The sequence below is a fragment of the Labrus bergylta genome, chromosome 12 (assembly GCF_963930695.1).
Source record: "Labrus bergylta chromosome 12, fLabBer1.1, whole genome shotgun sequence".
NCBI classification, from domain to species: domain Eukaryota; kingdom Metazoa; phylum Chordata; class Actinopteri; order Labriformes; family Labridae; genus Labrus; species Labrus bergylta.
In genome coordinates, this window is record NC_089206.1 from 14,062,150 (window position 1) to 14,090,130 (window position 27,981).

Consider the following 27,981-nt stretch of genomic DNA (forward strand, 5'->3'; position numbering starts at 1 on the left):
GGAAGAGATTTAGTTTAATCTGTTATACTGACATGCTGTGGCTGACTGTTACATGTATATCTGACAATGACATCACTTAGTTTGCAGCATTTAAGTTACAGAAGAAGAAGGTTCTGAGGAGAAATGTAATTTTGGTATTTTATTTGACCCCCCCCTGGAAAATTGTGATGTCAGAACCAGAGTCGTGAACACCCAAATGTGTAAAAAAAAACAAAAAAAAACTTAAATCATGCAAAATGTTAAGATAAATTATACTTAATCCAATCTGATAAATTGATTTTACAACTTAATGTTTACTTCTTCCTTGGTTGAGATGCAGATGTGCCCCAGCTTCATTTAGTGTAGCAGTGAATGTCAGTAGTGGGAAAACCAAGCTAATGTCTTAGCATCAGAACACAAACAGAGACACAGAAAATCCAGGCCTGATGAATCAGAGCTGTGCAGTTTAAGGTCAAATGTCAACAGCAACATGCCAGAAATCTGAATTTAAAGCCCCGGGCCTGGAGGATTTAGCTCCAGAGATTAGCTTTAACATCGTGGAGCAGCCTAGCATGACCTGCAATTGTGCTGTAAATAAAAAAACAACAGCTTAGTGTTAATTCACATTGATAGGGCCAAACACTTCCTCACTAAGTTTTTTTTTCTCTATCTTTTCTAGTCTGAAATCGGCTTTGGGAAACTTGAGACCTACATCAAACTGGATAAACTAGGGGAGGTGAGTTCATTTAAAAAAACAAAAACACTGATGACAAACAAACTGCTCAAATCCTCTGCTAAATGCATTGCCACGCTGTCTGTCTCTGTAGGGGACCTATGCTACAGTGTTTAAGGGGCGAAGCAAGTTAACAGACAACTTAGTAGCTCTGAAGGAGATCCGGCTGGAGCATGAGGAGGGTGCGCCCTGCACTGCCATCAGAGAAGGTACCAAATCACTAATCACATGTTTGGAAGAAAGATTTTACAGGTCAACACAGGACCTTGTTGTCAAACCCTTGAAAGGTTGTGTTGTTGTTGTACAATACAGCAGTTACTCATCCCTTTTGCCTTTAGCTGTTGTCGTTCTCCCTCGTTGGCTGTGTTTGACTGACAGACTCTGATGTGTCTCCCTCTTCAGTGTCTCTACTGAAAGACTTGAAGCACGCCAATATTGTCACTCTCCATGACATTATCCACACTGACAAGTGCCTGACACTCGTGTTTGAGTATCTGGTGAGTGTCTATTCTCTGAATGTGTGTATGTTTGTTTTGAGTGTCTTCAGAGGATGTGTAATATTTAAATGAGGATTTATGCACTAGTTTCTTTTTTTTCATACATTTTTTCATTCTAATTTCTTTCTTTCTTTCTTTCTTTCTTTCTTTCTTTCTTTCTTTCTTTCTTTCTTTCTTTCTTTCTTTTGCTCACATTAGGAAAAAGATCTGAAGCAGTACATGGATGACTGCGGGAACATCATGAGTGTTCACAATGTCAAGGTATTAGAGATGTGATGCCACTGAATGTCATAATATTTTAATTAATATTTTTGTTATGTAGTATTAACTCATACTTTTGCCCCCCTCCCCTCTACACTCCAGATATTTCTCTTCCAGCTGTTGCGAGGTCTGGCATACTGCCACAGAAGGAAGGTCCTCCACAGAGACCTTAAACCTCAGAACCTGCTCATCAATGAAAAGGGAGAGCTCAAACTGGCAGACTTTGGTACGTCACCACTCTTATGTCAATACAAACTAAAACTATTATCATGCAACTTGCTAAAGTGGTTCATGAGTGAAAACAATCATTTTTGTTGATATTGCACTTTTTGAACTTATGCGCTATATTTTTCTAATCATGACTGCCATTTTCATTTCAAAATGTTCAGAGCTGTCATGAAAAGAGGGATTAACACATGCATTATACAGAGCTAATTAACAGCATTGACATTATGACAAATTCATCTGCTTAACACAGATAACGAAATCATTTCTTCCAATGGTTGCTCAGCATTCTTTTATGAGCTCAAGTTGAACATGTACCCTCCATTTTTACTTGTTTGTTGCTACAGTTAGCCCGTGATTTAGAGAGTTTGACTTTTATTATATGATATTAATTACAAAAGGAGTCCAATTTGAGAGCCTCACTAGCGGCCCCTAGAGACCGAACTAGTGTTAAGACCCAAGCAGACAGCACAGTTTGAATTAAACCACCATCCAACACTGCCCTCTTTAGGTAGTAATATAATATTACATACAGTCATACATAGTCTTTCATTGTCTTCACTAGACTTTCTGTGTTCTTCAGTTAAAACAAGGTTATAAATAAGGATTTTAAAAATCCACTGATATATAACACACATGCAGTTTTTACAAGTTCAAATTCAATTAGAGTGAAATATAAAATCTGTTCTTGATTCAAGAATGAAATTCTGTTCAGTGAGTCCCCTAAATCCCAAAATTGAAAGTAAAAGAAAGTAATATTTATTTTGACTAACATCATTTTTTTGTGATTTATTTAAGGTTTGGCGAGAGCCAAGTCTGTTCCCACAAAGACCTACTCCAATGAAGTTGTGACATTATGGTACAGACCACCCGATGTTCTTCTAGGCTCCACTGAGTACTCCACACCCATTGATATGTGGTGAGCAAACACACATCCACAGCACATGACACCACCTCTGCTGGTCAGTCTCTTCCTGGATGCATTTTTGTCTTAATGTGCATGCCTTAAAAAAAAAATCGATATTTTCTCCATTTTTTAGTTGCTTGTGACACAGCTCATATTTCATAAATCGGTTATCTTTAGTTAAGTTGTGAGCGTTATGAGCGGTTTGAGAGGGAACTTTGGGATGCAGTTTTGTTCTATGCCTTGTAAACCTATTAAGGTACTACTCCTAAAGGGTTGGCCTTAGTTTTACTATACTTTGTATGTTTTATGAATTTTAACCAACTAACTAGAGGGATTAGACAGCAGACAAAGTCAACATTACAATGCAGAAGTCATGTTGAAGTGTTGTAACAAGACAGCACAAGAAAATTGTTTGTTAATGTCCCATGTCCTCCACATATGCTGTATTTTTTATCAAATCACATTAGCTCATTCCTACTGTTTCTCTCCAGGGGTGTTGGATGCATCTTTTATGAAATGATCACTGGCAGACCTCTCTTCCCTGGATCCACTGTGGAGGATGAGCTTCACCTCATATTTCGTATCCTAGGTGAGACAAACACAGCAGAATCTGGATGAGCTTTTGCGTGTTTTTTTATTTTTGCATGTGCATCCTAATAATAATTTGGCTGATGATTTCTATTCACCAGGTACCCCCACAGAAGAGACTTGGCCTGGTAGCACGACCAGTGAAGAGTTCAAGACGTACAATTTCCCCCAGTACAATGCAGAGCCTCTCGTCAACCACGCACCAAGGTGTGTAGCTATGGCTGCATGTGTGTGTAACAGTATATTAAAAGATAGCTTTATAGTTTTTTTTAAGTCCCTTAAAATGACTTTGAGAATTCTGAATTCACATTGAAACAGGTTTTTTGGGGTTTATTGTTGCTGAAACTTGCTGAAAATTCAGAAGTAATGCAACAACAAAACCACGCTGCAAATGAAAAACGTGCTGCAAATATAAAGCAAATGCTGTGAAAGATAATCTGCAACGCAAACTGAAAAGATTAACCTAGCAACGAAATGCAACCTAAAAATTCTACATCGCACCTGAGTGAAGTGCTCCAGGCCTGTAGGGGGCAGTGTTCACTGGACATCAAAGAGCAATGCTTATTGCACTTTTGCTTATCCCCTGCTGCTTTCATTGAAGTTGAGAACCGATCTACCAGTAGAAGAAGCTCTACACAACCATTTCCCCCTCTGCTGCTCCATTATGTCTTACCTCAATGTTTAGCTACCCTGGAACTCAATTCTCTCCTTCTGTCACTTTGCCCTCATGTCTCACCCTCTTTTCTCTTGCTTCCTGTAACACAGGATAGACAGTGATGGTCATGACTTGCTCTCAATGCTTCTACAGGTAACAAAGATTTCCCATAATGAGTCATACTTTTAATAAATGTTCACCTAATGCATTGAATTAAAAACGAATAATCCTGTCATTATATCCATTATCTATCTTTATGTGTCTGTAGTTTGAGGCTAAGAAACGGGTATCAGCTGAGGATGCTCTCAGACAATCGTATTTCAGGAGCCTCGGGGAGGAGGTTCAAACACTGGCTGACAGTGAGTGCATACACTTAGTCATGATGAACATACAGGCGTGGCTCACAAACACTGACTCACTAACTGTCTGTTGTTTCAGCTGCCTCAATCTTCTCTGTAAAGGGCATTCAGCTACAGAAAGATCCAGGGAAAAGGTCCTCTGTCTACCCAGAGTCAGGTAAGTGAGCACGATACAAAAACAAAATGAGAGCGAAGGGGGGGGGGGTCGGGGGTCGGGGGTCGGGGGGGGCAAGCAGACGTGAGGAATTCTCAAGAGGAATATGATAGAAATGAGGTCTTGCTTCCTGTCCTCTTCCTACTCTTTCTCTTTACTTTCTCTCTGTCCAACTCTTTGCTTTATGTCGTCTTTCATGTCACTGTGTGGTTCTACATGTCACACACAGTCTAATCACAGGTTGCTGCTTTCCGTTGATCGCAAACTCCAGATGCTGAAATACATTTTTAAAGCAAGTATATTTGAAGGTCCAAATAGAGTTAGGGTGCATGCAGATAGCAGTTACTTCTGCAGTAAGATGTGTGTAGGGCAGAGAAGGTCACGCTTTTAGATCTGTATGGGCGGCTCTCTTGGTTTTCTCCATCACATGCAAACAAGCTAACATGTTTCGAGTAAGATTTGTTTGAAATGTCCTCATTAGAATTTATTTTCAACCTCTTTGGCGAGCGTTTCATTCTGCATCTAGCGCCGTCACCTAGTCAAAAACTGTATTTGTCCACTTAAGTTTGGTACGTTCAAAATGCTGCAAACAAGCATGATAACTAGCATGCGCACAACTGTGCTGAGTTTGGAAAACATTGTCAACATAATAACTGCCAAACAGAATGTTAGCATACTCATCAGGAAAAATCCCAAAAGACATGCACATCCCTCAGTGGGTTCTGGATCCAAAAACACAAATAGGTAAAAAAAATAAAAAATAAAAGCAAAAAAGATCCGCACACCAATAAGCTGCCGTTACAAGGATTTATTGATAAGTGACGTTTGGCGCCAACATGCTCTTCCTCAAGTGAGGATATCAATAAATCCTTCAAACGGGAGCTTGTTGGTGTGCAGATCTTGTTCGCTTTTCTTTACCTAGCATTGTCATCCATGCTACCGTTGGTATTTAGCTCTTAGCCTAAAATTGATGCTAGTATTTTTGTTGACTCGCATACAATATTTACTACCAATCAAAACAAGTCAGCATGCTTCAGCGTGTCAGATTCAATGCTACATTTTGTTATGAAAATAAAATGATCAAATGTTGAAAGATGTTCACACTTAAAGCTAAGGGCATTTGATAACAAATGGGGATGGGTGACCAACTATTGAGAAAGTATTCAGTTACTGGAGATGTTTTTTTTTAACTATCTCTGTTAGAACTATCTTATCTTACTGTCTTGCATACCTTATGTATCTTTGTTACATTTGCTTAGATCTACGTCAGTGTTTCTGTCTCTATCACAGTCTGTGTCTTCTTTCTTCCTGCTTCCCCTGCCTCCCTGTCTTCTTCTGATAAACCGTCCTTCCTCTTTCTTGTCACCCATGCGCTCTCCTTTTGCAAATGTTCGTCTATTCCGCAATCCCTTCTATCTCCTTTGTGTGCCCTGCTTTCAACTCTTCTGCAACAACTCAATATTCCCCACCTTTCCCCCCCCCCACTTTCTCACCTTACCCCCCCAAAAAAAGCGATGGCCCATAAGCTAGGCTCCGCACCCTCGCAGTACTTCCAGAGAGAAGCAGCCAATCCCAGGGCTCAGAGTCACAATCTGTCTTCCACTTCCACTGGCTGAGTGGTCCCTATCCTTCTGGTAAATACGTACTCTTTCATTCTGTCTGTCTGCTGTTTTTCCTCTCTTTTCTGTTTGACTGTCTATTTAGCAGCTTTTCTTCTGTCTATTTACACCTTGTATTTGAGGCAATCCTCCTTCGTGTACAGCTCCTCACTTTGCATCCCCTGAAACTAGAGCTGCACATTGTCTGTTACCTGTTCAAACTTTCATCCTTTTCTTCTTTCCATTGTGTTTTTCTTTGTCTCTCTTTTTTTTTTTTGTTCTTTCCTCTCCCCTTTTTTTCTCCTGCCTGGCTTCACCTCAGCTTTAACTTACCTAATCCTCTTTTTCTCAGAGTGAGCCACTCCCAGTGTTTGTTTCTGGGATGAAATGGGCATCAAGAGTGTTTATTCATAAAAGAGAAGAATGTGATCACAGAACAGGGATGAGTCATTTGATTCTTTTCATTTGCAGCCCTGTTTAGGTTTCTACGACGAGAGATGTAGCCTTTGTGAGTCTGTAAGTGAGGGTGTGGTGTGGCGTGTGTGTTTTTGGTTGGCTGTGTATTTTAAAGGCATTTCCTATCACAATATATATGTGTGTTTTTCTGCTGTGTTTTCTGAAGTGAAATGCAGCTTCTGCTTCATGAGATAACACAACGTTTCACAGGTTAGAGCAGTGCTTCTCAACTCGTCTAGCCTCAGGACCCACCACCAACTACTCCCTGAAAAACCGTGATCGAAATATCTGATATTATTCAACAAATCAGATTTTTTTAATGCAAAATTGTGCAGTTTTTTGCAGTTTGCATCTTCCGTCAAATGTTTTCAGACAATGCAAAACATCTGATTGAAGCAATACTCTGAACAAAACAAACGTGTTTCAAAAAGTGCTTTACAAACTGTTTGACACCAGGTTTTTTCACATGCTCGTGACCCACTGAAATCAGCTCAGTCACCCACCTTTGGGTCCCGACCCACCAGTTGAGAATCACTGGGTTAGAGGAACTATAAGATCTTTTTTTTTTCATGGCACTGGTAGCAACGCTGCACTACGACCAAAGACATTTTTTCACATGCTTATGTCGAGGACTTTAAACTATAAAAAAAGAACAAAAGAAAGCAAATAAGTTTACAAAATTGACTCTGCACAGAAAATGTAGAAATGTGTCTTTAAAAGTGCAGACTTGGTAGATGCATGGGAAGAATAGTAGTTGAAAATATTCAAGCTTGCTTAAAGTTCGAGTAAGGAACCCTGGGCCAGGGGGTCTCAACTGGTCAAGCCTCAGGACCCTCCAACTACTTCATGAAAATTTGTGACCCAAATGTTGTTTTTTTCCAATCAAGATTTATCTAAAGATATTAAGATATTGTTTATTTATTTATTTAAAGAAAATGGTGCAGTTTGGACCTCAGACGGTACAAAGCATCATAGAACAAAGAAACTGAATGACACCAAATTGCTAAAAAAAAAAGCCCTTTATAGACTTCTTGTCAGTATTTTTCTTCCAGGCACACATCGTAAACCACTGAAAATGGCCCCGCGACCCACTTTTGGGTCCTGACCCACCGGTTGAGAACCACTTCCCTAGGCTATAAGTCGGTGTCAAATGAAGCGATTTACAGCAAGCTGCTGAAACATCCTTTGTTTAACTTTTCCACAAGGATTCAGAGAATGAAATATTTTACTGTTAAAAGACAGCAGCATGAAACATAAGGGACCAGTACTGACACGTTTACAGGACAGGATCACTTTGTCCACAGGGGGGCTCCAAAGCTTTCACAAACAGAAAGTTCCTCACAGCAGCCGTGATTTAAAATGTTGACTTTGACCAATGATTTCTTGAACAATCAAAATGCAGCACAGAATGTGTATGTTCTCTATTTACTGCATATCTTCGGCAATATTTATTAGTCTATTTAAATTATTAGGAATTTAATAAGTACCTTGTGTTTTTTGATGTTTTTTTTAGAAAGATTCAAAGTAAAATATTATCTTCCGCTGAGTCAAAATCAAACATTTTAAATTTTGAGCATGAGCTTAACATCATCCGTCACTTTAAGGATGAACTGGAATACAGACTGTAAGCCAGATTTGATCACCCAGGATCAGTCCTCTCTAATGCTCTTGTAACTAATAGGAGCAAATCCCTAAAACCAGGATCTAAAATCCCAGAGGAGAGGAGGCGGTTATATCAGCTTTCTTAATGCTCATTAAACAGACAGGTGATTGTACATCTAAAGCTGAAGAAAATAAACATCTGAGTTAAGATTCATTTCTTTAAGTTTTTTTTTTTTTTTTTTTTACAGTTATAGGTTTCATGCGCTCAAGTAAATCCTTTTTGTCTGAAATTTCACTTAGATAACATTTTAAAGATAAGAACAATAAATTACACCATTAAGGGCTCTTAGAAATTTGTATTGGCATTATTTTGTATTTTCTGATATTTAATGCCAAATGTCAAATTATCGATGGAAAAAGAGATAAGCTGTATTGTTTAAATTTTTTTATGTTGCTTGCATGAAGTTTGTTTTGCAGATGGTTGGTTTGTGTGGCTCAATGACAATCCATCCCTTTTTTCACATCTCTCTTTCTTTCTTTCTCTCTCTTTCTCTCTCTCTCTCTCTCAGCCCAGGGGAAGAGCAGGAGGCAGAGTGTGTTGTTTTAGTGCTGGCGGGGGCGCTGAGCTGAGGAGGACAGTGGCACATGGAGCTGCCCTGTCAGAAATACATTCACTGACCCCGCCACACACACACTGAAGGAGGGACACACACAATGCCACATTTACACACGCTGAAGAAGCAAACACACACACACTCACACTCACACACACACACACTGAAACAGAACACACACACAGAACAACGGCTGAAGAATTCTCACTCAACTACAAAGACTTAAGGCTCAGCTCAACTCGAAAGACAGAAAAGTAAAAAATAAAACTGAGACGTGCGTGATGCTGGACGAAAAGTGGGAGAGTACCAGACTCTCCTTGCTGCTACTACCGCCGCCATCCAGGAGAGGGCAGTGTTTAGGACGTCAGCTGTTTCTGAACTTGCTGTAAGTGTGAGCTGTGAGGAATGAAGGAGTGAAACGTGGACACGACAGAGAGAGCAAACTTTCACTTTGTCCTGCGCCTTTCTTTTTTGTTTTGTTCTGTTTTTTGAATTAGCTGTACATAAAGAGACTGAGAAGTAGAACGGGGCTTTGTCATTACATGCCTCAGCCTGAATCCAAACTCTGAATATTGCACCTCAACCCTAAACCCTTGCCTGACCTGGTGGCCCTTAACAACATGATCTTTAAAACAACACACACAAACACACAATCTCTCTCTCTCTCTCTCTCTCTCTCTCTCCTCTCTCTCTCTCTCTCTCCCTCTTCTCTCTAATGAACACACAACGATGTTTCACTTGAACGTTTGTAGATCAAAGGAGTTTACAGAGATAAAACTTTAGCACCTTATTGTCCGGTAGAGGTCAGGATGGCTGTCATAACTTTACCTCATCAGTCACTCATGGAGAGAAGGATGTGACGTACACTCTGGACATTAAAAAAAGAGTCAAACTTGTGAACCAAAAAAAAAGTAAACCAGAGGACAGAAGTGTTCTCCTTCAATAATGGAATTGGTTTCTGTAATTAAAACACTCATAAACGATTAGTAAACAATAATTACATTTGTCACATGCTGTAAAAAAAACAAACAAAAAAACACACTACACTTCTCGTGTTTTGGTACACATGATAAATAACCTTTGAGGACAGAGAGGTAAAGAAAGTGTACAAATCCTCACCTGCTTATCTTAGACACCCTTCCTCTCTTGCCTTGACTCAGAAGTTGTCTTGATTTGTTCTGTAAATGTAAAGCTGTCCATGTTGAAATGTTCTCTTTTGCACCCGCTTATACCTCTTAAGATCATGAATCATTCAACAAACCCCAAACCTCCCCTCCCCCCCAACTCCACTCGCATTTATTTTTACAATTTTTTTTTTTATTATTATCTGTATATATGATCATACTTTGTACTTGCCAGAAGCAAAGATAATTCCAGGATGCTGTTCTCAGTCTTTACCGTGTTCCCCCCCAGCGGAGCGACTGGTGACTGGCTGGGGACGTGTTGCACATTCCTTGAGCTCAGGACTTATTGCTTGTGATGTTTGTGAGGTACAGCCGGTTGTGTTTGTCTCCCCTGTAGAGTAGAGTGTGTCGCACACGGGGTGAAACTCTTTGAAAAGCTGTATTAAAGTGTAAGTGAAGAAGAAGAATAGTCATTCCTCAGCATCATCTTGTCAGTCTTCCTGATCGTCGTTCATTCTCGGCTCATTCGACCATCATATTGCTGATTAGTGGCTACCATACCCATGTCTCTATGTGTCATCTCTTTAAGCATGTTCGTGTATTGAACACAACTGTTGTCAGATGGTTTGTGAAATAGCTGCAGCTGGGAAAAAGGTTCAGATTGTGCATGGGGCAAGAACTTATAACAGGACTTTACAACACATTAACCTTAATGTGCTCCTCGGTATGTCTGGAGACTGTACCTTAGATAAGATAAATAAAAACATCACAGCTAGTTTATATGAAAAATCTGACTCGACTTTCAGCTGTACAGTGAAGTTGTAACGGTAAAGTCTCACTGGGCGCTAAAATACAGCAGGAGCATTGATGTCTCTGCTGTTATTTTCCAAGGCTGCCAGAAACAACCGGACCAAAGTCCATCCTCCAAGCTGCTGTAAAAGCACACAACTGTTTCCCACATCAAGCAGTTACCATGTCCACATGTACTGTATCTATGATGAAGATGGTCTGTGTTAGTTTTCTGTTCCTCAGGCACTGACCTCGGATCACTTCTTTGCCTGAAATGGATTCAGAAAGGGTGAAGTAATCCCTCGTCTCTGCCTGTCAGAAGGACTCCTTCTCCACCCCAGAGTGTGACAGTACAGTATGTAGCATGTACATAGATGATCCCTCACTCTGTATATATAAAAGTGTACAGGTTTGATACAGCTATTCACACTCTGGATTTTCTTTTCTCGTTTCTCTTCTTTAATGAAAGTCATAGCAATATTTCTGTAATCAATTAAAAAAAAAAGCCAAGGTAATAGGATGAGTATGCATTTGTGTTTGTTTAGTGAGGGAGAAATGACTGTGAATGATCAAACTGTGAGACTTGACTAAAACGAGGGCAGTTGTTTTTTTTTTCTTCTTCTTTTTTTTTTTTTTCTTGCTGTTTAACATGCTGGATCCAAAAGGCTGGAGTGAAGTATTGTGTTGAAAAGGAGTATAACACACTGATGAATTTGATTTGTATCAATGAAAGCCATACAACGGTCATATATGGGTGACAAAGGTCTGTTTGTGTGCGGGGGGTTGTGAACCATGTTTGAGAACAGACCTTCAGAAGCAAAGATGATGTGTACACCTGATGAAAAAAAAACAATAAAAAAAATCATGTAATTCATTTTTTTTTCTTGTCATATGTCCTTTGAAGTCGTTCCTATCAAGATAGCTATAACACGTCATCATTTACATATAGACATTCCCATTGTTTTGTTTTTTTACATCACTCATTTTGCTATTTACTACGAGATCACAATGTTATTAGTAAGAATCTTTACTCAAGTGATACAGCCCCTGGCTAAAAGATGAGGAAAAGCAGATTGTCTTGTCTTGTCTTTGAATCTTTACTCCCTCTAACTTTGACACAACCTTAACAATCCTCACAATAAGACAAAAAGACAATAACCAATAATCACACTAAAAATGCTATTGTATAATAGAGGAATTCTGCAGCCTCGTACCTAGTCCGTGGAAGTCTATTCTCCTGAGTGTGTCTACAAAGTTGTGTTTATGGATCCCTCATGCAAGTCTTTTTTATTCTTTCAAAGATTCCTTAGGTGAGACTCTTTGGCTCTTGTTGATTGAAGCGACCGTGGTTTCACCCTCAGAAATTTGTGGATCTGAGGCCCATGGGTTCCATCCACACAGGACAGTGTGGACAGCGTATCCTCGAAACTGAAAGGACCAAACAAATAGTGTAGTCAAATATAAAGACAAAGTTAAGTAAGTGTGAAAATCTTTCTTTTTCTTTTTCCTGCGTTTGTAAATATAAAAGTGCGAGCTGCTAGTTTCACCTGTCTGTTCATGAAGATGTATATGATGGGGTTGTAGAAAGTGCTGCTTTTAGCCAAGTAAACAGGTATGGTAGCTATAACAGGGTCGATGTACAGACTGGAGTCCAGGATGACAGCGAGGGCCATGGCAGCGTATGGCAGCCAGGTAAACAGGAAGGCCAACACCATCACCACCACCATACGTGCAACCTGCGTCTCCACTCGATGTGTGCTGCCTGCCTCAGAAACCTGCAGCTTAGTCACCTACGTAACCAAAATGCAAGTAAAAAGAGCTCATTGTCAAGATAGAGTCAGCAACATCTTTATCTTTGAGTATCTCCGCCAACATAGCCTTTGCTCACCTGACGGAGCGTCCACAGGAGTCGGGAGTAGGACACCATGATGATGGAGAATGGAATCACAAAGCAGAGGAAGAAGTACAAGACGATGTAAGACATGTTCCCCACATCCCGGCTGTACCAGTTGGGGGCGCAGGAGGTCTGCACCCCCTCCAGCTCATAACTTCCCCAGCCGAACAATGGCGGGGTGTTCCACACAAACGACCACACCCAGGACAGAACCACTCCTGCAACAGCGTGTCTGAGGAGAGATGGCACAGAGGGTACGTCACAGGAAGGAGGAGGAATCATTGTCTTGTGTTCTTTGAGTGATATGTTGATCGTCACTACTCTACCTGGTCTGGAACAGGACAGCACCCATGGGGTAACATACCACTAGGTAGCGTTCAACAGAAATGACTCCAATTGTACACAGGCTTGCTATACCTAACAGAAAAGAGGGAGGGTTTCAGTGGAATATAGTCCAGTTTGGAGCTTTGCCTAATAAACAGAGGTTTAAATACAGAGGTAGAAAGAAGCAAAGTACTTTAACTTAATGTATATGAATACATTTATTAGTATTTCCACTTTCGCAAATTAATACATTTTACATTTAAGATCGAAATAGTGGTGCTTTTATTACTGTTAGTTTGAGTAATACAAAAGTCTGAAAACTATTTCCCATACATGAGCCATTAATATTTTACATCCAAAACACTGATGAGCTAATGAAACATTGTCAAAGATTTTATTTCCAAATTTCTTTAGTGTGTCAAACTTTACAAAATGTCTATTTCTAGTTTGCATCCTTCGTTGACTTTCCGATGTGACTTTGGGATTCTATCCAAATATACCTTGATGGGTTTATTTGGTTACTTTTGTTTTTTCCCCTGAGCACTGCTGCACTCTATGTATTTCAAAAAGGCAAAAAATGAGGGATGATTCCATACAAATGATCAGCGCTGTGCAGCTTAACTTCTTGTCTTTTTCTTTCCAACTCCGATACGCATCCATCCTCTCCAACTCCCAACTCATTCAATATCGTGTCTTGTGGCCCTTTGGAGGGGTCTTATACAATTCTACAATTCATTTAGCAGATGCTTTTATCCAAAGTGACGTATATAACAGAGAGTAAGTACGACACAAGCAAGGATTGAGAGTAGAGGAAACAACGTGCAAACAATCAGCTTTAAGTGCGATTGGACACAGATGCTGACATGCAGTGGACTTTTCATTTTTAAGTGATTAAAGTTAATCCATCTTCATCGACAACTGCATCGACGACTGTTTTTGAGAGTTCTAATCAGAATCAAAACCATCCTAAATATCGACAACATCCCAATAATAGTAGCAGCTATACAATGTTCCATGTATGCATCAACACTATCATGTATAGTATAGAGTGACCATTTAGCACTGCAGAGCTAGTGCTCTAACTTGTAACATTTGATTGAAGTATTTATTTGAAGAAAAAAAAAAACACCTTTTTACTCATACATGAGGATTTTTATGAGCTGTTTGACGAGGTATTTGAAGACTTATTCTGCTGCTATATACAAATTAAATTATAAAAAAAACTGTGAGTTAAATTTTAACATGCAAACTATTCTGTTGGGAAAAAAAAAAGATTGATGAATGTTTGCTGACTTACCAAAAAAGGCCACAGCAAAGCCCTCTAAGGTGCAGCCCACACGTCCCAGGCTGAAGTAGCCCATGGCACTGGTTATTGTGGTGGGGATGCCTCCAAACAGAGCAGAGCCCAGGTCGCATATGGCCAGGTTAACCAGAGCATAGCTCAGCGGCTGTCTCAGCTGTCTGTGCCTCAGTGTCACCACGATCACCAGAACGTTGAGGATGATCCCGGCCCCGGAGAACACACCCATGATGACGGCCAGTGTTGTGTAGCCAGTCTGAGAGAGGAGCTCTGTGTTGACTGAGTTGTGAAACGCTGAGGAGTTTCCATGTTGGACTAGGTGCTCCATTTTTCTCTCACTGTAGATTACGTGATTTATGTGACTGCTCCCTGGTGTGAAAAGAAAGTGTCACCAGTCCATGTATGAGCTGTAAACAAATCCAATTCAAGTCCCAATGCCTACAAAGAAAAACGACTGCTTCACACAAAAGAAAATGTGAGAATAGACCAGTGCGGTCTTTCTACATTTGCACCATGTTTGCTTCTCTGGTGCAGCTGGAAGCAAGAGAAAGGGAGGTAAGACCCTCTTAATAAGCCCAGTCAGAGAAGGAGAGGTGCTCTAAACCATGACATTTAATTCTTGAAAACCAAATCCACAGATCCGGATTGTGATGAAAGTAAGTCTGCCTAATATCCTGTAAGACTGCACTTTCCATGATTGCTGGATTTACAGCTGCTCTTTCTAATGAAACAGGGATTCAGTCACACAATATGGTATTTAGGATCTGGGTTAAATGCATGTGGGTTAAAGGCATCGATGGACCAATAAAGCATGTTGATATCACCTATCTTTGTATGAAACTAAATATAAAGCACATGGAGACTGGCTTTTTGTTACGCTAACATGTCAGTCAGCCAAATATTGGCTAGATTTTCCTCAACAATCTTCAACTCTAAATAACAGAAATGTTCAGTCCCAAGAGCCACCTTTGAAGATTTGTAAATATAAATTCTACACGTGTAATTTAGATCTATATTTTCTACAAAAGGATCAAATTAATTAATTAGATTACTTTTATGTCAAACTGATCCCATAATCTGAAGAGCAAGGCTGATTAAATTATTAAGAGGGGAAGCTTTTTTTACTGAGGCTACATAATAACTCATTATTTATGTTTCCTTATTTAGGCTAACTGAAGCCTTAATTGTAAATAAAAAAACAGCCCCAGTTTTGCCACAATGTATTTGATTTTTAACTTGCTGAAAATGTCCCTGTTGGTTTTTAGGGTTATTACTTTTTAACTTTATCAATGTTTTTTTTTTAGATCATTTAAAAATGCTTTCTATTAATCAGGCCAGTATGGTCGGATCAGTTCTCCTCCTGGCCACCAGAGGGCGGTGTGAGCTGCAGCTGCATTAAAAAAAAAAAAAAAGACAAACAGACGATGAAAAAAAACAGTACCGTTTGCTCACCGTCGGTAAACAGTCCATTGAACATGGCGGCCTCCTTGAGGAAAGCAGCGCATGACATCGAAACGCGAAAGCGGACCGACGATGTGCTTCTGTCGGAGGGAATCGACTTCAGCGCTCTGCTGCTCTCTCGGCCCGTGCTGGACGGACTTTCCTCCTCGGGTTTCCAGAAACCTTCTCCGATCCAGCTCAAGGCGATCCCGCTGGGCCGCTGCGGACTCGGTGGGTACATCACGTCTCCTCCACATGTTTCACAAACAGTGGTCTTGTTGTCTTTTTATATAATTGTATTTATTAAGCAGCGGAAAATACTATTGACTCTTTCCGTGCTGTAGGCTGAACGCAGTAAGTTCAAGTAGAGAGTCAAAGTAGGCTCCTGCAAAGTAACATCAATGTCTACAAAACAAGTTAAAATTGCACGTATAAAATAAGATGGCATGAGCAGAAACCCATAAAATATACACTTACACTAATTATTATGTGGTGCATGACCTGTAGGTTGTTTTAGACTGCTCCTAAATGTGTCATTCCTAAAAGTGACTTGCTTCTTGAACTGAGCTCCCATTTAGCTAAATCTTCACTATTCAAATAGTTTCATCTTTCCATTTCCTACTTACGTGTCAGAACATGTCTCTCTATAAATCATCTAAATTTTAGATTTTCATTATCATTATTATTTCATTATCATTTTCATTACAGCAGCATCTCGCAAAACTACATTGTAGATTCTTAAATGTAGTTTTGCGAGATGCTGCTGTAATGAAAAGAAAGTGAAGCACTGAGCCAGTTTTGCACATTGCAACATATTGCACAAGTTTGCTTTTTCTTTAAATTTAATTTAATTTTCTTTACCATTTTGTACTGTAAATATTATTTATCTTATTTTTACTTCATTTTAATTTATCTATTTTTTACCTTATCTTATTTTACCTTATTTTGGTTGTATTGCACCGCGGGACGGAGACAAACGCAATTTCGATTCCACTGTATGTCTGGCATATTTTGGAATTGACAATAAAGTTGACTTTGACTTTATCATCACAGTGCACTTGAAGTGAACGCCACAGGATCATGGTGGGACCCAGCAGAATAGTCCTTCTAGCTATGAGGCAGCATTATTTGACCCAGTCGAAGTTATTGTGGAAGCTCAAATTGTGATTTGGATTATTTTTGATGAACTGTGGCTGACTCGCGTTGTCCGTCTGCTGTTTCAGATTTGATTGTTCAGGCCAAGTCTGGCACGGGAAAGACGTGTGTGTTCTGCACCATCGCTCTGGACTCTCTGGTGCTGGAGAATCCTGCAACTCAGGTGAGACGATTTAAATGGCACGAGTGGAAAAAGGAGACAATTAATCAAAGTGATTCATGTGTTTAAAAAAAAAAAAAAAAAGCAAAGTCATCAGTCTCCCCAGGCATCTTCAAATGATAAAAAAATAAATAAAGAGTTTGTTGTAATCCAGAACTTTAATTTGAAAGCTCACCAACAATGGATGGTCCTGAGAGGATAATATCTTTGGCTATCAGTTTAAACTGCTTAATGTCAAAATTGTGAAAGAAAGAGGATTAAAATTGAAAAAGCAGAGGTAGGCTGGTCTTAGTGATGGACTGACTGCATTCTAGTGCACTCTAATGTTATTATGTGTGGGGTCTTAATGATTAGAAACCCTTGAGAACCTGCCTATCTTTAATTCTCTACCAATCAAAAGTAAGTCATTATTCACGTCTCCCCTTTTCCCCACCATTAGGTTCTGGTTCTGGCTCCTACACGTGAGATAGCGGTGCAGATCCACTCTGTAGTGATGGCTATAGGCTGCGCCATGGAAGGCCTGGAGTGCCACGTTTTCATCGGAGGCCGGCCTGTAGGCCAAGATAAACTCCACCTGAAGAAGTGCCATATAGCTGTGGGCTCACCGGGTAAGAGGCGTCACCTGTTTCTGGAAGCATTGTGCTGTTTTCCTTTGTGTCTTACAGCGATGCTCCTGCTTGTGTTCATAGGTCGTATTAAGCAGCTTATCGAGCTGGGCATGTTGTCCACCGCCAGCATCCGGCTGTTTGTTCTGGATGAGGCCGACAAGCTGCTGGAGGAGGGCAGCTTCCAGGAACAGATAAAGTGAGATCCCTGATCGTTCTCATCTGTATCAGTCACATGTATCAGTTTGTTTGACTCATGGATTTATTTAATATTACAGTCCTATCAAAATCACTGAAACAAGAATTCATCGACCTTATTTGCTCCGTCTCCACAGCTGGATCTTCTCCTCTCTGCCTACAAACAAACAGATGCTCGCCCTTTCGGCCACCTACCCAGAATCCCTTGCAGCGCACCTAACCCGTTACATGAACGAGCCCACGTTCGTTCGCCTCAATCCCAGTGACATGGGTCTAAAAGGTAAAATCCTGATGCATTTGGTGCTCTCACTGTACCTATGAATGAAGCAGAAATATTTAATTAAAAGGGAATTAAAGCATCATTTTGTAGAATAAATCTGATTTGATTCATCAGATACTCCATGTCTGGTCTACAAATTAAACCATACAGTATCAACAATAACCTCTGTCCTGCTGAACAGAGGGGGACATAAAAAAAAAAGACAGCATTGAAGAAACAAGGTTTCCTAGAGTTATTATTTCCTTGAAGATTTAAAGAAGTCTTCTCTGAATAGGAGTTCATTCTTTGAAGTTTAAGCTGACTTCTGTGAACCAAAAATTGGCAAAAAATGTCTTCCATCGAGTTTGAAAAACTAACAACCCTGACGTCCACATACAGTATATAGTCACTCTGTCCAATTCCCTCTGAAATATCAAGTTATGCTGCCCCCTCCTCCCCTCACCCCTCATGATGTATGATGCCCTTGTATGCCCCCTGTCAGGTCTGAAGCAGTACTACAAGCTGGTACAGTCCCATCCTTTACCTCACAAGGTGTTCGAGGAGAAGGTGCAGCACCTGCTGGAACTTTTCAGTAAAATCCCATTTAACCAGGCACTGGTGTTCTCCAACCTACACACAAGGTGATGCACGGTTTAAATGCTTACTGTAATGGTCGTTTGTGCACTTAATTTCACAATCTTTTAAAACCAAGATTAAAAGGAAGCAGTGGCTGCTGGCATTATTATTATTTTTTAATTATAGTAAACATTCATTAGATCTAAAATTTTGAAGATGTTTCTCTGAAAAATAGTTTTTCTCCCACAGGGCTCAGCACCTGGCAGACATCCTGTCCTCCAAAGGCTTACCTGCTGTTTGTATCTCAGGTGAGGGAGCCTTTAGAAAACAGAAATTATACTAATGATATTTAACAAGTAGCTTAAGTAACTTTAGAAAATATAGTCGATTCCAAATGACCTTTTGATGAAAAGTTTCTGTGATTGAGATGTAACCGTGTTTCATGACCTGCACAGGTGGTCTGAGTCAGGACCAGAGACTTGAGGCGATGTCCAAACTGAAGCAGTACCAGTGCAGGGTGCTCATCTCCACTGACCTGGTGAGAGACACACGTCCTCTGCATGTCCAGCACTCTTCTTTAAATGTTTCTCTTAACAGATGCTTCTCTAGGCATGTGTTTTATGATCAGCTTCATTTAATCCTGTTTCTCTGTACTGTCAGACTTCCAGAGGTATAGACGCAGACAAAGTCAACTTGGTGATCAACCTGGATGTGCCGCAGGACTGGGAGACCTACATGCATCGAATCGGGCGAGCTGGCCGTTTCGGTTAGTCTCAAATACACGGTCATGGTTGTAGCTGATTTAAACAGTGGTGACTGAAGTGTGATGTGCAGCATTTACCTGCTTTGGGGAACGGTTGATGGCCTTGTGAGGATGAAAAGGAACCTGGAGACTTTGCATAGTAGTTGCAGGGTCTTTCTTCTGTTTGGGAAACATTTAATGGAAAGGGAAAAAAAAGTGCACTCTTGCACAATAAATGGAGTAAAAACCTCCAACTTAATTAGCTTACACAATGTTATTATTATTATTATTATTATTATTATTATTACTACAATACTTCAAAATATAACTCTGAAACATATATTTTGTAAACATTTAAAAAAAAAAATTTTTCACCCAATAGCATTTGTTAATGTACATTGTTGCAGAACATTTCATGCTGATATAATATTTGTATAACAATGTTCAAGCCTCTGAAGTACAAGCAGAGGCCAATACTATCATGCTGAGACGTTTATCAACCTGATAAGGAAACTCAGAGTTTCTAAGAGCATGTTTCACATTAAAGGGGAGAAAAACAGGAAGAGGTAAAACACACAGGCTAATGTACACACTAAAAATCGACACAGTTGCAGCGACAAATGCTGGAAGAACTGGCACAAAAAAAAAAACCAATCACTGAGTGTGCAGTTCCAAATGTAGTATCATAATATCACTTAATCATATTTGATTGTGGAATGCATTGGAGTATTATAACTCCTGTTTATTTCCTTAAATGAATAATTTTCTCTTATGTGGCATGTGTGACTGTTTAAGATGTCGTATTACAGCTGCAGCTTCGACAGTATTCAGAGCAGTAAAGGATTATTTTTAAATCTTAAATGTAAAAAAAGAAGAGGAAGCCTTCAGTGCTTTGATTAGTGTCTGTTGTCTCCCCTCTTACGCTCAGCTCACTGACCTCTGTGATCAAGAGACCCGATTGGTCAGTAGGTCCCAAACAATTTGTTCCAGAGCAGGTTAGGTGTTTAGCAGATGTTGCCATGGTGATCCACCCTGGTAAGAAGGCACGCTTCTTACCACATTCAAACACAGATTCAACACTGAAGTTACCTCAATGACCAAAAATCCTGCTTCGTAGTGCAGGCACCAGGTTTGACCTGCTGAGAAGGTCAATCAGTTCCTAATTCTGCATTTAACTCTCTGGACCTTGTGCTGTATCTCACACACAGAATGTAAATGTTCAGAGCTTGCACACACTCTCTTTGTGCTTCCCTTGACACACAACTCACTGCCTCACTGCATTTGTGTCATTCGAATGTGTTCTCATCAGGATTGCTTGATGTTTGTAGGCACTCAGGGGCTTGCGGTGACCTACTGTTGCCATGGCGAGGAGGAAAACAAGATGATGGCCATCGCTCAGAAGTGTGGCCTGAGTTTGTCCGTGTTGCCCTGTGAGTATCATGCCGGATGTGCCCTTAAAAAAGCCTTTACAAATGTTACTATGCTTAACTTTTTCCTCTCATCTGTTTCTGTGTTTTTAGCCGTCTTAGAGCCCGGTTTGATGGATGAGCCTTGCGACTGGGACGTCTGCACCAAGGCTTCCACTCCAGGCGCTTTATCCCAGCTGTCCTCCAGGACAGAGAAGAAGAAGCGTGCCAAGGTGGTCACGAATCAAGAACAAGAGCACGGCATTCAAAGGAGGCCAGAGAAGACCAATCCTGCACCCAGGCTGGAAGCACTTGGTGAAGGGAATCCCAGAAAAGTATCTGCAGCGCCGACTCGAAAAGAGCTGCAAGACGCTCTACCAAAGATCCCTCCCCTCAGCTCATTCAAGACTTGCAGGTCGAGGTTTATGACCTTAGAGGAGGCCGAGCGGGACTTTGAGAACTTCATCACTAAGGGGTTGGGTAGATCAGTGGAGGTCATCAGGGATTTCAGAGGTCAAGAGGATGGCGGCGTAGACAATCAGAGCGGCCACAGAGAGTCTGTCATGCTTCACGATGACGAAGCTCAAAGTTTCAAGCCGAAGCGAACACAGAGAAAATCCAACTTGCAGTCGGATCCTGATGATGAGATCAAAAATGCCACAGAAGATGAAAAGAGCGCGCTATCAAAACGGCAAACGGATGCCAAGAAGACACCCCCTGCATTCAAACCCAAGGGTGAAGCAACAGAAACTGAAGTTTGTACATCCTCTGCACCAGAAGTGTACAACCAGACAACCTATGCACCAACCGGGAGAGCTTTTTCGCACTCCTCTGAGAACTATAAACATGTGGCGGCTGTTAAATCCAACAGGAGACCCAATCAGACACCTCCGTCAGGTAGTGGCGCAAACACGTCAAGAAAGATGGAGAAAAGGAGCAAACACATTGCGGGGGATTTGAACAGAGAGCGAAAGAGAGAAAGAGATGACGAAGAGCATGATGCTGATGAAGAAGTGGAAGAGAGTGCTGATGAATACTGGAGAACCTGCTACCGAGCCTGGAACGACTACTACTCCTCCATGTCTCCTTTTCAGGACCAAGGTTACACAAGCTACTACAGCATGGCACACAACTGGATGGCAGCTTATCGGATGAATGCCGTCTACGTGGAAGAACTCCTGAAGCACTGACTCATCTGTACTCTTGATGTACAATCACACTGTCTGAATTGTCTTTGAAAAAAAAATAAGAGTGAGCACTTCGGGTCTATTATGTTGCACTTGAATGAATTCCTACGATGTTCTGTTTATTTTCCTCCAACTAGTTTTCTAATAAAAGACCTATTTGGAACATCTGGAATGGTGCTATATACATTAATGTGCTTTATTGATACGTAATGTGAACGTGTATTTTCTTCTTATTGTACTGTCAGTTTGTCTAACCCGTTGTTGAGAGACAAAGGTGAAGAGGGGAGCCAAACTGTGCAATTTACTTTACGCAACCTCTTCAGCAGGGTACAGCAAGGTCAGACAGCTCCCCAGTCTCCTGATTACAGACTAATCAAGCTGCTACGAGCGTTCACCCAATCAGTGCTGCTCCGCACAAAGGCAAACACACCCTTGAATAATTTAGTTTAAATACTAGGGGCCCAGATTAGCTCCCCCCCCCACACCCCCCAATATAACCATTTATAGCTCATAATTCAAAGTAGAATCACCATGGTGCGGGTTTTATCCTCAGCTGCTGCGTTCTGCTGTGGACGAACATCTGGAGATGATTTGTGCTGCACGATAAACCAAGAGGTGAAATCATGGACGCACACACTCCATTGAATGCAACAACATCGAGCTATGAAACTATAGTGGACACCGTGTTCTTCATCTTCAACTGCACAGTCTTGACGCTGACACTAGTCTTGGGGTTACCAGGGAACTTGTGGGTTTGTTGGGTTGTTTTCAGGACGAAGAGCCTGCAGACGTGCAACAACGCACTGCTGGTCAGCTTGGCCGCCAGCGACCTGCTGAAGTGCTCCGTGGACACCCCGCTGCTGCTCTTCTCTTTCCTGCGATTCGGGAAGGACAGCCAGGTGTCCGTGTCTGTGTGCACCCTGCAGCAGTTCACTTACGCGCTGTGCAGCTGCGTCCAGCTGCTCACGCTGGTCAGCATCAGCGTGGAGCGCTTCCAAGCCATCGCGTTTCCTTTCCAAACAGAAGGGAGGAGAGCGAGGATCCGCGTGTGGATCCTGTCCATCTGGGCATGCGGCCTTATCCTTGCTATCGTCTCTTTGACTCTGTGCAAAAAAGCGCTTTTTTACATGCTGTGCCGTCCACACGTTTCCGTTCACTGGGACGAGCGTCTTCAATACAGGGACCCATTTGGACCATATGTCCTAGTTCCAGTTTGGGTTCTATCGCTGACTGTGATCGTTATCCACTACGTGCGGATATTAAAAGTTGTAAGGAAGCATCGAAAGAAAGTTTTTAGCCGTGGAGTCCAGCTGAGGCCCACTGTGTCCAAGCACGCGTGGGGCTGGCTGAGTATCCCGGCTTCAGCACCGCGGACAGCTCCGCTCGCCTCCCTCAAGTCCCTGGCCGCGGTGGGCTCCGGCTCCCGGATGCCTCCCCGGCGGACCGTGCTCTTGGTGTCAGAAGCCAGCGGTCCCTGTGCGGGCTCGTCCACGGGGGTTGCCCCAGAGAGACATCCGGACATTGTGGGTGCAGTGTGTCTCCTCAAACCAGGAGCCAAGGAGCGAGGGAAGAAACAGATGGAAGGGAAACTGGCAAAACGTTTCGGGTACATAATCATTGCGTTCACGCTTTTCTGGGTGCCAATGGTGGTTGTTTTGCTGATGAACGTCATTTCGTGGCAGGACAAGGACAAAGTGAGTTGCACGGTTTTCCCCCTCAACTACTATTGCAGCGCAGGCATGAAACAACTGAGGCTGAAGGACAGAAGACAAGTAAAAAGTTCGATCAGATATCTCAGCAATAAATTCTCTCAATTTGCAAGTTTCAAAACCCCGTTTGAATCAAACGTAGACAGACCAGAAACATTCGTCAAAACAATAAAATTTGAAATACCAGCCTGAAAATGTTTCAATTGCAACGAAAGTGAACATAAAAAACTATCAAGAAAAAGTCAACATTCTAACCGGTATAATTTTACAAGTAGAAGTAGTAGATCAAGTTAAATGATCAATAATTATCAATTATGACAAAACAAATATCCCCTTGGCTTCTTGGTAGTTATGATGGGTCAGTCTTAACAATTTACTGAGGCTACTCTTTAAAACTCAATGATTGACAGATCAAACTATTTAATAAACAGATCACAATTCATTCAAATTAATAAAGATCATGGTAGGTAGTGTCGATGTCCTGCAGAAGCACTTAGGACTGGTATTCTCTGTAATAGCATTTTATTTATCTCTCCTGTTTTACCACAGTTGCTGATGGAGCTGGAGACTTCAGCGATGGTGCTGACCTGCATGCAGGCTGCTGTGGATCCACTCATCTACACCTTAGTCACTAAACAGTTCCGCTCTGAACTCAGCAAGATCTTCTCCTCCATCCCAGGGTGTCCCTTAAAATTGAGGACGTGAAGATTCCCTGCTTAAACATTTGGGTCACACAGGCGCCACTTTGGAGAATCGAAAATATCACTGAGTCTATAAATATATATAAACTGCACATACAGAGTGATTTAGAGGCAGCTGAAGAAGAGAGCCCACAGATTATGTATTTGTGGCAGATATAGATGTTTTATCAGGCGTTTCACAGTCGGGACACAAGACAAGGTCATAAATAATATCCAACACCTGACAAAATACACACAGCAGTAGTCTCAACAACGACAGGTGGCATAGAAGGGCAAAGCAAAGAGTGAGAGGAAAACTGATTGAGCCCAGAAAAGACAATAAAAGGAGAGAGTACATAACAGAGAAAAAGAGACCAACACAATCACAAACCTCTGCTTTTGTTTGTAAATCAAATGCCATCCTATGATACTTTGAATGAATATTTGTGACAATAATTCACACTGTGTCATTTCAAAGTGCAGCGGACACAAAAAAAACTGTCTTTAAACAGAGAAACAATAAATAAAAAAATACAATGTTTTCATCCTGAAAACAAATGATACAGGGAACCTCACCTCTGCCAATACCTACTTCAAGCTTTTGTTGTACTTTCAAAGAATTGTAAATGTTGGACTTGATGCTGTGAATATGAAGTCAATGTCTTCAACCTGAACTTCTCTTTCAAATTACACTGAGACGCTTGCCTGTACTTGTCTTTTATTTGTTTGACTCTGGGTAAATTTGCGCACAGCTTGAATAAACACTAAAAGTGGATCTAGGCAGCTGTAGTCACTGTGTACAGTACTAAATGACCAGAAATAAAACTAGGTCACTGCTAGGACTATCAGAGGTTGGAAGAATAGTTCAGTCATTCTGTGAGTCAAGACTAACCTCTGGATCCGAGGGGAACAAAAGCACAACAGGAGGTTCTAAGGGACCTTAGTACCATGAAGTGATGCACTGATATGGTACAAATTTGGCTGAGTATATTTCCACCCAATGACATGGTGAGGACTTTTTTTTTTGTAAGTTTTAGTACAAATGCATGTGTAAAACTGGTAAGCTTTTTCCATGTCACAATCTCAATTGAGTGAAATACTTTTTTTCTTTAAAAAAAAAACATGATACATTTTGCTGCTAATTTGCTTTAAATACAATCTAATTATACTGAAAACAAACCTTTGTAACATCAGCTACATATGCGCAGACATAATATTAGACCGATTCCAGTATTGCTTTTGAAATATGCTCCTGGCTGATATGGAGAGTATGCTTAAAGATGGGCGCAGCCCTGTCTGTGTGCTCTTGGTCAACATTTGACTTCATCTACGCAGAGCAGAAGTAAGTGCTTAGCTTAGTGTAACTTAGCTCATCCTCCTACAGACATATCTAATTGTCTGCGTAGCTGCTGGATGACGTTCAAGAAGAAGGCGGCCAACAGAGAGGCATCAGCTGGGAGGTCAGCATTCATATTAGAAAGGTCAGCTGTGAAAGGATTTGATGATAAGTGGTACAAACGTTACATGTTAGGACTATGGGTCGAGAGAACAGATCCAATAACATGTTTATAGTGACAGGGATCCGTGGACGACTTATCCGATGTGTTCTCTGGTGTCACTGTTACAACAGACTTCCATTTTTTAAGTTCTCCCGAAGTTAAGTAAATAAAATAATTTAAAACACCAAGGAGGACAAAAAGTACAAACATCGAGTTTCCTAACCACATAGAGTACACACACCCAACAAATTTGGAAAAATGCCTGCTGAGTTCAAGGGAAGAAAGAACATTGACAGCTATAAAGACTACTGAAAGCATACTGTTGTTCACACAGGAGGTAGGGGTACAACAGGACAACAACAAGAGAGAGAGAACGAGAAGACAGCTTCACTAGTTCTGCCAAACGATGGTCAAATATTACAAAATATTCTATTAACAATATTCACAAAGAACCCGGGCTCAGAACAAATTTGTGTCAGAAATTCGCAGCATGTGCCTTGTGCTTTTAACTGTGGTGGTTTGAATTGAAAATGTTCGTTTTTTGTTCTTTGAGAAAGAATTTAGTTATTTGAGGTCTGTCAGGGCTGCAGCAGCCAAAAGAGAAAACGACGAGGAAAGGGGGAAATTAAGAAAACCATGAAACAAAGTCATCTTTCAATACTCCATGAAATCAGGCACATATTGTGTAAAAGGCTTTGGAGCTGAGAATTTCAGACAGAAATGTGTTCGATGAGCCCTTCAGAGTGGCAGCTAGTCAAATATACCATATACTGAGCCATAGAGACTTCCAGAAGAAGTGGACACACACAGGCACACACACACGCACACACAGGCACACACAGGCACACACACGCAGGCGCACACACACACACACACACACACACACACACACACACACACACACAGGCACACACACGCAGGCACACACACGCAGGCACACACACGCAGACACACACACACACACACACACACACACACACACACACACACACACACACACACACAGGCACACACAGACACAGACACACACAGGCACACACAGACACACACACACACAGGCACATACCTCCTATCCAATACATTACATTTCCTCTATCTAGCAAAAATTCACAGAAACATGTGAAACTCATTAGTAACGTCCTCGCAGACACACCAATCAGAATACATCTCTTAAAGAGTTTTTCACTCAAGTGGAGTATTATTCGACCTGGAGAAAATGGTGGATTATTACTGTAATCTATCAACAGGTTAGTGGACCGAAATAACAAAACAAAAGAACAGGATAAAATGATGTGTGGAAAAAAAGCTTCAATAATGTTTTGTTATTTGAGTTGTCTTATGTTTTCCTTATGTTTGCTGCTAAAAAGAGTCAAACCAAAGCAAAAAAAATCATAAAAAAGGTGCTTTGTGCACAGTAACACAAGACTTACTCTGGGAGGAGTCTCATGCCTCCTCATCTAAAATCACTCTCTACACATGTTCACAGCTCTTTCATCCACACACACACACATACATCCGCGCACACAAGTATGCCAAACACCCACTAACAGGGACATACTGTATCTAAAAGCCATCCTCAGTCTGTAAATGGAGTTCATGTCATTACAGTACATGACCAGCAGAGGGCAGGCTCCACCACGGCAACAGTAGAACTCTAAATGCTTTCATTTCCATCATTCCCAGTCCTCCTTTGTCCCCACTCTGTCTCCATGAGTCTTTATATGTTTTTCCACTACCCAAGTCTTCACAGTGCGGACACCTTCACAACATTCTGGTGGGTGGGGCCTGCGGGCAGGTGAGCATCGCCCTCAGGAGTGGTCACTGGGGGTGTGGGAATGCTGATGATTGCTGTGGTGATTTGGCTGCTCTGGCAGTTCAGGGGGGCTTGCTCATCTACTCGCATGTTCAGACTGGAGCGGCTTTAAGAAAGAAAAGAGGGAAAGAAAATCAAGGCTTAGAATTGGTTGTCTTTATAGATACAGTTTGCTTACAGGTCACATATTATGCAAAATAAGCTTGACCATGTTTTTAGAACACTAATATGTGTACCTAGTCTGTCTACAAACCCCACCAATTAAGAAAAGCCCACCCTCTCAGTCTTTAGCCTGCTCCACTTTTCAGAAAATGTGTGCTCAAGCAGGCTGTTTAGAGATTTTCCCTTCCTGACATCACAAAGGGCAGTAACCCCTCCCCAAGGTGGATGACAATCCAACAGCTAGGTGCTTTTTCTGCCCTCTGAGTCTGCCTTTCCACCGTTAACAAAAGGGCAGGGTGCAAGAAAGCCCGAGCCACACTCCCTCCAGAGG

The 27,981-nt window shown here is 41.2% G+C and overlaps 5 protein-coding genes across 13 annotated transcripts in view; 3 read left to right on the forward strand and 2 right to left on the reverse strand.

The window, feature by feature from the left end:
- The window catches only part of LOC109996126 (cyclin-dependent kinase 17), a 44,423-nt gene extending 33,008 nt beyond the window's left edge, over window positions 1-11,415 (forward strand). For 5 of the 9 annotated variants that reach the window (XM_065961810.1, XM_065961813.1, XM_020650086.3 and 2 more), the window contains 13 exons: window positions 659-715; window positions 807-921; window positions 1,115-1,209; window positions 1,408-1,470; window positions 1,573-1,696; window positions 2,494-2,614; window positions 3,094-3,191; window positions 3,292-3,397; window positions 3,956-3,998; window positions 4,114-4,204; window positions 4,284-4,361; window positions 5,871-5,992; window positions 8,584-11,415. In XM_065961810.1, the coding sequence (XP_065817882.1) occupies window positions 659-715; window positions 807-921; window positions 1,115-1,209; window positions 1,408-1,470; window positions 1,573-1,696; window positions 2,494-2,614; window positions 3,094-3,191; window positions 3,292-3,397; window positions 3,956-3,998; window positions 4,114-4,204; window positions 4,284-4,361; window positions 5,871-5,974 (1,095 nt within the window). In that variant the 3' untranslated portion in view covers window positions 5,975-5,992; window positions 8,584-11,415. Of the gene's footprint in view, window positions 1-658; window positions 716-806; window positions 922-1,114; window positions 1,210-1,407; window positions 1,471-1,572; window positions 1,697-2,493; window positions 2,615-3,093; window positions 3,192-3,291; window positions 3,398-3,955; window positions 3,999-4,113; window positions 4,205-4,283; window positions 4,362-5,870; window positions 5,993-6,427; window positions 6,473-8,583 lie in introns of all 9 variants that reach the window. The other 4 variants (XM_065961811.1, XM_065961814.1, XR_010667582.1 and 1 more) reach the window with 3 other exon arrangements.
- parapinopsina (parapinopsin a) lies at window positions 11,144-14,648 on the reverse strand. The gene is made up of 5 exons (XM_020650094.3): window positions 14,057-14,648; window positions 12,762-12,852; window positions 12,430-12,667; window positions 12,089-12,331; window positions 11,144-11,969 (listed from the first exon to the last, which is right to left on the reverse strand). The coding sequence occupies exons 1-5, from the start codon at window positions 14,385-14,387 to the stop codon at window positions 11,829-11,831; spliced, it is 1,044 nt and encodes a 347-aa protein (XP_020505750.1). The 5' UTR covers window positions 14,388-14,648; the 3' UTR covers window positions 11,144-11,828.
- An 833-nt stretch (window positions 14,649-15,481) lies between these two features.
- Window positions 15,482-21,959, forward strand: ddx20 (DEAD (Asp-Glu-Ala-Asp) box polypeptide 20). Its single transcript, XM_020650077.3, has 11 exons — window positions 15,482-15,730; window positions 16,723-16,817; window positions 17,254-17,422; window positions 17,504-17,618; window positions 17,755-17,897; window positions 18,379-18,517; window positions 18,702-18,760; window positions 18,908-18,990; window positions 19,113-19,218; window positions 20,523-20,624; window positions 20,715-21,959. Exons 1-11 carry the CDS (start codon window positions 15,484-15,486, stop codon window positions 21,788-21,790), a joined length of 2,334 nt encoding a protein of 777 aa, XP_020505733.2. The 5' UTR covers window positions 15,482-15,483; the 3' UTR covers window positions 21,791-21,959.
- A 145-nt stretch (window positions 21,960-22,104) lies between these two features.
- LOC114921109 (D(2) dopamine receptor-like) lies at window positions 22,105-24,659 on the forward strand. The gene is made up of 2 exons (XM_065961090.1): window positions 22,105-23,481; window positions 24,046-24,659. The coding sequence occupies exons 1-2, from the start codon at window positions 22,411-22,413 to the stop codon at window positions 24,199-24,201; spliced, it is 1,227 nt and encodes a 408-aa protein (XP_065817162.1). The 5' UTR covers window positions 22,105-22,410; the 3' UTR covers window positions 24,202-24,659.
- Window positions 24,334-27,981, reverse strand: part of kcnd3 (potassium voltage-gated channel, Shal-related subfamily, member 3) — a 102,415-nt gene continuing 98,767 nt past the window's right edge. The window contains exon 8 of the mRNA XM_020650068.2: window positions 24,334-27,594. Within this exon, the coding sequence (XP_020505724.2) occupies window positions 27,420-27,594 (175 nt within the window). The 3' untranslated portion in view covers window positions 24,334-27,419. The remainder of the gene's footprint in view (window positions 27,595-27,981) is intronic.

Coding starts and splice junctions, on each gene's coding strand:
- parapinopsina (XM_020650094.3), bottom strand. CDS start 14,387: ATGGAGCACCTAGTCCAACATGGAAACTCCTCAGCGTTTCACAACTCA. Junction 12,853..14,056: donor CTTTGCTGTGGCCTTTTTTG/GTAAGTCAGCAA, acceptor CTTTTCTGTTAG/GTATAGCAAGCCTGTGTACA. Junction 12,332..12,429: donor TCCTGTGGACGCTCCGTCAG/GTGAGCAAAGGC, acceptor TTGGTTACGTAG/GTGACTAAGCTGCAGGTTTC.
- ddx20 (XM_020650077.3), top strand. CDS start 15,484: ATGAAAAAAAACAGTACCGTTTGCTCACCGTCGGTAAACAGTCCATTG. Junction 17,423..17,503: donor TATAGCTGTGGGCTCACCGG/GTAAGAGGCGTC, acceptor TTGTGTTCATAG/GTCGTATTAAGCAGCTTATC. Junction 20,625..20,714: donor GAGTTTGTCCGTGTTGCCCT/GTGAGTATCATG, acceptor CTGTGTTTTTAG/CCGTCTTAGAGCCCGGTTTG.
- LOC114921109 (XM_065961090.1), top strand. CDS start 22,411: ATGGACGCACACACTCCATTGAATGCAACAACATCGAGCTATGAAACT. Junction 23,482..24,045: donor CGTGGCAGGACAAGGACAAA/GTGAGTTGCACG, acceptor GTTTTACCACAG/TTGCTGATGGAGCTGGAGAC.